The 7,051-nt window shown below is 36.8% G+C and overlaps 1 protein-coding gene across 3 annotated transcripts in view; it reads right to left on the bottom strand.

The window, feature by feature from the left end:
- LOC107700077 (ADAM metallopeptidase with thrombospondin type 1 motif, 3) overlaps window positions 1–7,051 on the bottom strand; it is a 129,875-nt gene that overhangs the window by 72,116 nt on the left and 50,708 nt on the right. For all 3 annotated transcript variants that reach the window (XR_001635517.1, XM_016501593.1, XM_016501594.1), the window contains exons 6-7: window positions 3,605–3,688; window positions 2,213–2,369 (exon numbers count right to left, since the gene is read on the bottom strand). Coding sequence is in view for 2 of the 3 variants with exons in the window: in XM_016501593.1 (XP_016357079.1) it covers window positions 2,213–2,369; window positions 3,605–3,688 (241 nt within the window). In the remaining variant the exon portion in view is untranslated. The remainder of the gene's footprint in view (window positions 1–2,212; window positions 2,370–3,604; window positions 3,689–7,051) is intronic.

Here is a 7,051-nt window from a genome sequence, read left to right as displayed (position 1 = left end):
ACTTACGATGTTTCTCTTTGCACATGTACAGTATTATGTGAAGCATCCGTATAGTCTGTATTTTATTGTATTTTTTATATATATATATATATTTTTTTTTTTTTTTTTATTATTTTTTTTTTTTTTCATTTTTTTAAACAATTCTCTTTGACAAAAAACACTTTACTGTCTTTTTTGATCAATTTAAGCTTTGAATTAAAGTATTTAATTTCTTAAAATAGTACCTCCAAACATTTCAATGGTACTGTAAATATAATAATAGTCCTCATTATAAAAACAAAATAATAATCAACTTTAATATTCATAGAAGACGATTAGACTACATTTTATCTGATGGGGGCGGTAAGGGACCTGGATAATGGGTAGGGGGGCGCTGGCCCAAAAAAGTTGAGAACCAATGTAGTAGATTGTTAACAGTTTTTTCAGCAATGTTTTGATCATGTTGATAATTTAGAGGCCTTAGCAATGTGTTTGAAACATGATTATTAGAGTGGGAGGGAACCAGATGGAGTCTTTCATGCAAAGGTGTCTGTGTGTGCCAAAACAATGTCACCTACCATCTGTCATTACACCACATTTCATTGTGTTGGACAAAGACAGACACTTTGTTCTAGTGTAATACAGTGACGTGTGCAATTGATCTAACATACTGACAATCTGGCATGCAGTCAAGAACAATCAATCACAAACGAGTGTCAATCAAACATATACTGTAAATATATCAAATTCATATAAAATGCAAATGAGTTATGTGAAAAGAACATTTCTCAGTTTTTAAAAGGAATTTTTTTTCTTGTTAATGCCATTTGTTGTGCAAAGTGATTTGGATAATTGCGCTGGTTTTCATGTGTCTGGGTGGAGGGGGCGTAGTGTCACGTAAATATTAACATTTAACGCAATAACATTCACCATAGTAGGATTTATATGTTCCTCAAAAAGTAAACACTGATGCTCTATGAATTTTGCTTTATTTGTTTAAGCATGCCGATCAGTCAAACACAGAAATACTGGCTGAATTAAAGGCCCGAGTTTGTTACCTGTTCAACCAATCCACTTAGTAATGCAAATGGTACACACATTTTTTCACTGTTAAAGGAATAGTTCACTTACAAATGAAAACTTTGTCATCATTTACTCACCCTTATGTTGTTCCAAACTTGTACGACTTTATTCTGTGAAACATATTCTAAAGAGCATTGAGAAAAAAAACCCACAATGTTAACCGGTTTGGAAAGTTTATTTTCGGATAAACTAAAAAACTAAACTTAAAAAAAATGAGAAAGTTATAGTGTTTGAATGCTCAAGTGGCACTGAAAAGTGCATTATAATTCAAAGTCGGCAGCATTGCTTGGATGCAAAAAAAAAAAAATCATTTTTCAGTGCAGTGTTCAGTGTGAAACAGTATATTATGACTGATATCAGACAGCAGGGACTTTGGCTATGTTTGTAAGCACCATGCACCACTAAGAATGAAACAATCCTTTGATGCAAGCCTACAAAACTGTGACAGATGCTCAACTGAAGATCTCAGCTCTTTAGCTACATTCATATCTGGTGTCAATAAGCCAATAAAGCACACTGGCACTGAATAGCTCATCATGGCCACTGCCAGCCACTGAATATGTTGCATGTAATTGGAGAGGCCAAAGAGCTCTTCTCGGAAGATTAACGAGGGCCATGAGTACAGATAGTGGCATGATAAGGGAAATGTCAGAGTAGCAGTGACAGCATAAACACTTCTCAGGAAAAGAGCGAGTTTTCCTGTCAGGTTGAATAGATGTTAAATGTGCACTGTGAACTTTGTCAGTGCTGAAGGAGATATGCTCTGAGAGGACTGCTGCTTCAGCAGCTGCCTCGAGCCTTAGACAACAAAATCCCCTTTTCCTATGTGCTTATGTAAGTGCGCTTTCATGTCTCTCTGCTATCCTTTTCCAATGCTGTGAACCTCTTTACACATCCACAATCTGTCTAAAGTAGAGCTTGTACACCAACCAGCATTCTGTCAGGCTGGTATTTCATAGAGCATTGATGAGGTGCTGACAGAATCCCGTGGGAATTGTGAGGGAGTATTAGCGAGAGAGAGAGAGTGAGAGAAAGATATTCCTTTTTCACGGAATGAACATATCTAAGATGTTCGATTTTGTGTGAGGAAAATGATATAGGACGTGACAAGTTTGAAAATCAAAAGCATGTCAAAAACCAAAGGTCAAACCTTGCATGCCGGTGGGGCCGAAGCCTTGCCGGGTCAAGAAGATGGCATGATCGTGATGCTCGGAGTGCTCTGGATCCTCTTTCTGTTGGATGACTGCCCAGCGGCACACGTTTTCTAGACTTCGCGAAGGGTTGCCACCCTCAATGAGACCGATGGACTGAGAAAAAGATTAGAGACTCATTAGGGGACACTTTAAGCATTCATTAATCTATAAAACACCTTAAAGTGACTCACATCGATCACTGGGGGTCTGTTTATGTAATGTTTTTAGATAAACTCCTGTTTACTAACAGTCAAAAGAGCAGTTGAGATCCTTAAAGCTGAAACTCAAAACTTTTTGTTTGTAAATTACAGTACAATAAACTAAAATGCAATTTTGCGGGTTGTTGCTTTTTCCCTACATTTCAGCTATTAATCACATTATGTATGTCTAATGCAGAGAACAAACTATGTTGCAATTATTTGTGTATTGCAACACAGACATGAAATTACCTCTGTATTTGTTGACTGCATTATGATCTTAGAAAATATTTATGTATTTTTACATACAAATGCGAATGGAGAGAGGTTTGATACACTCATAATTGGACTAATATAAGTGGCTAAACTGCAGACAGTTGTTGTGCGCTTCCTCATAGCTAATTATTTCACATTTTTCAACTGTGGTGGCAACTGACCTGTGCTGAAATTGGGGAGGGCTTTATGTCACATTAGCTCTAGTGGAAAGAAATTGTCCCATGTAACTTATTTAAGACTCTGGGCAACTAAACTTTTTTTTCCAGCAGTAATTCTTTTTTTTTTTTTGGGTGACTACAGATGTTTTAAAATCAACTGGCGTGCTAGTAGACAACCTATATAACTGTCAAGTGTCGGCACTTAATCCATTTCTGGATGTTTACCTAGAAATGCACCTGGCAACATTTCAGGGTTATTATTGTTAACTAAAGCCCAAAGTATGCTTCCTTTTTTGTACACGTACGCTAGCGTATGCTTGCAGTCAAACGTGCCGCCTTTCAAAGTATACCTCATTTATCATCTCAATGACTGTTGGATAATGAATAAAATAACAGTGCAACATTGTTGATGGTGGGTGAAATATTGGTTATTACCACAATCTACGCATAGGTTCATACAGGAGTTTCTATAAATCTATATATGTGACTACACTAAAGTTATCTCATTTTAATTAACAAAAAAAAAACATTGTAAAAGTTGCAGAGTATGAGAGAGTGCGACAATTAATGGGTTAACAGGGTCAAAGAGGGTGGGAAATGGTCATGAAAAAATAACTGTTTTTGGCATAAAGCATTATAATTTATATAAAGTCATTAAAATATATATGATATGACCTATTAAAATTTGTTTTGATAGAGATGTTTAATAGTAATTTACCTTAGCATATCCAAGCATGATCATCCTCACAAGCACGACATTAATGTGCACTCCTAATGATTCATCATGGTAGATCTCATTCACCTGAAAACACATGATAAAACATTATTTATCACCTAAACTCCACATAATAAAACAACAAAACACTGATCCTGGCACAAAGGGGGGAATAGGATATCAGGCAAGGATATAAGTTGCGTCATCCTCCACCTAGTCATCTATGACAGCTACTGATTTGATCAAGTCCAGGCACTGTAGAAAACAAACAAAGCTGCTATATCCCATTTCTAAACCCTCACCACCATTGACAATGAGCAAAAGAAAGCAAAGTTTTTTCTGCAACAGCATCGAGATAAAGAGAGCAGGAGGAAATGGGATCTCAGACCTGTAAGAGTGGCTTTCTGAGGCATTATAGAAGGCGTTTTTAGACAGGTCTTGGGGCTACGGCTGGCATGGAAAAGCCTATGAAATGTTGGTAAATGAAAGGGGTCCAGTGTTGAGCTGGTCATACAGAGGCCTTTTAAAAAGTTCTGATGTTTTTCCTTTCCCACCTAGTTAAGAAGCTGCTGTGTGGGGTGCTGCATTTTGGAGGCACACTTTTTTTCTGGTTGAATGTAGGGTGTAGTGCCGTACCCAGTGACTACATCATAAATGGTACAAATGCTTCATCAAAACTTTTTGGAGCTATTTTCTAAAACTGGCCACACATAACAGCAAGTCACCATAAGTTTTCACATACACCCATTACATACATGATATATGCCAATGAATCTCTAGAATTGAACAGACCACCAAATTCCCCACCCATGACTTTTGTTAAGTTTTTCTAAGTGACACAAATTTTCCTAAGTCACACATCAGTATAACCATATGATTAACCTGGCTGGTTAACTGACTGGACAACAGGAGTTACAATGGAGTTTTCTTTGTTGTGATGCTGATATAATACAGTAAATAATAATATTATATAACTAATAACTGATATAATAATTTTGAACATTTTGAAGTTCTGATGCAAACACCTCAAATTATGACTGTTGTTCTCATGACATTGAGGCCAATTGAGTTTCTAGGATATAATTATGTAAACAAAAAGATCACGTTGTCCTGATCATCTGTACGTCAGCGGGGAGAGACAACTCTGTGGTGGATCTAAATGCACATCTGTGTTCAATTTGTACTGAGATCTCTTCTCTTGTTAAAAAAAAAAGCATGAACAATCAGATTGAGCATCATGTCCATGCATGCAGGAGATCTGCCATATGGTCCCTTTGTTCTGCCATATTGCACTGGAAAAAGAATCACACCATTTTTAATAATAATAATAATACTATTTTATATTTTGATAACTAAAGCACATGTGATAAACTGGAGAAGTATAATAAACTCTTAAGCGTATTATTAAAATTTGTTCTGACATCCCCCCCGCCCCCCCCAAAATTATTTTACATACAAAATGTACTGCAAACCTTTTTTTTTTTACCCTAAACCTTGCAGAAGCTGTAAGGTCCGCAACGAACTCTGCACTCAGGAGGGAAAGGTGAGAAAAAAACTATTATGTTCAGGAAAAATACTGTGTATTTTTTATATGCATTGAATGTTTGGTCAGATTTTAAAAGAAGAGGAGGGCCACAGAAAGAAAAACTATGCCTCAGCAGATCTTTGTTGCTGTAAGATTACCTTGACGCTCTAAATCAGCAGAGAGCAGTAAGTCTCTTACCAACTGCCCCCTCTCTTCTTCCCAGCCATCTCATGCAATTAAACAGAAACTCTGTTTGATTCAGAAAATTGTCCTCTTCAGGCAACATGACTTTAAATAAGCACGCAAGGCACCTAATCACAGAAGTCTGCTTGTGTGAAAGTTGCATTTTTATACAGAGCTCATTACATTCTGAAAACTCAAACCCATTCCAGTTTAATGAGGGAAAATGATTGTGCATACAGAAAAAGAACAAATAAATATATAAGTAAATAAATAAAACCTCAGACCCGTAAGAATGGTTCTTTGAGGCATAGAAGGTGTTTTTAGACAGGTCTTATGGCTACAGATGGCATAAAAAAAGTTAATAAAATAAATAAATGTAAACAAACAAACAAGTGAATAAATAACACTGAATTTATTTATTTATATATTCTGTATGTATTTTTGGGCAAAGCTGCACAGTAATATCTCTCTGTGGAGGTCTTTTATATAAAACATCCAACATTACTGACAGCAGGGCAGAGATTTCAGTGAAAAGAGAAGGCGATTGTACTATAGATGGGCCAAACATTAGTCTGTGTTTACTGAAAAATTAAAGTGTACATCTCATCAATGCACTGGTGAACAGAGCAGCAGGGACATCTACTGGAGGAAGGACTTCTGAAATTGAACCTTAAACTTTACTAGTGTAAACGAGCCCATAGATTACATGCTGAATCCCTAAAACCTGATGAGTGATGCTATTATACACCGATTACACAGAGCAGGTGTGGTCATGTTTCAAAACTCTCCTCAGAACAGCGCCATTCACAAAATGAGTAATATGTCAGTCTTGCAGAGATAATGGGGTCCTCCATTTTAACAAAGGAGATTCAATTTTTTTCTTGTGCTAACCTAAGAATGTGCTTTTCCTCCCAAAACAGAAAATGTCAGAGACATGATCACATCCGGACAGTTTCACCCCTCATGTGAGGTCAGTCTCTTTACAGAAGCAGCTTATTGACATATTTGTGTATAAGCAAACACTGACTGCCGCCATCTACTTTCTGTAGGCTGGCAGAGAGGTATTTTGTCATCAGTAATCATCTTGAAATGAATTCCTCAAATAAGTAAGGACACTTATGGTGCTTTTCCACTGCATGGTACGGCATGGTACGGTTCACTTTTGGGGGGTTTTCCACTGGGTACAGTACCTGGTACTTTTTTTAGTACCACCTCGGTTGAGGTTTCAAGTGAACCGTAGCTAAAACGACATGTGAATAATCCCGCCCACTCTAAAGCGATACTAAACTGCAGTGGAAACACAAACCGAGCCGAGCCGTGCCGTACCGTACTGAGCCGAGTCGTACCACGCAGTGGAAAAGCACCATTAGGCACCACTGCCAGACTGCCTTCCATTTACATGTGTGTCAGAGGACTGAATCAGGAGGAGAGTTAATAGGTTTTATGAGGAGGAAAAGAATTGATTGCTCAACAATAAAGAAGGCCTGATGGTCAAGGGCCATCATTAGACAGTTTTGGGCTAGTTGAGGGGATTTAGGGTATTTAAATCTAGGAATCTGCATGTTAAAAATAATTTTCTTGCAGTTTTATAAAATATTTAAAAATGTTTTTAAACCAAAAAAAAAAGCTAAATAATATTGACGCTGCTACTACTACTACCACTAATAATTAATATTATTATAACTTAATATATTTATTTATTAGTACTTATAAAGCACATATTAATGCCTTATTCTGCATGA

This window comes from Sinocyclocheilus anshuiensis, unplaced genomic scaffold (assembly GCF_001515605.1).
Source record: "Sinocyclocheilus anshuiensis isolate Anshui unplaced genomic scaffold, SAMN03320099.WGS_v1.1 scaffold983, whole genome shotgun sequence".
NCBI lineage: Eukaryota > Metazoa > Chordata > Actinopteri > Cypriniformes > Cyprinidae > Sinocyclocheilus > Sinocyclocheilus anshuiensis.
This window is presented reverse-complemented; position numbering and strand designations above follow the sequence as displayed.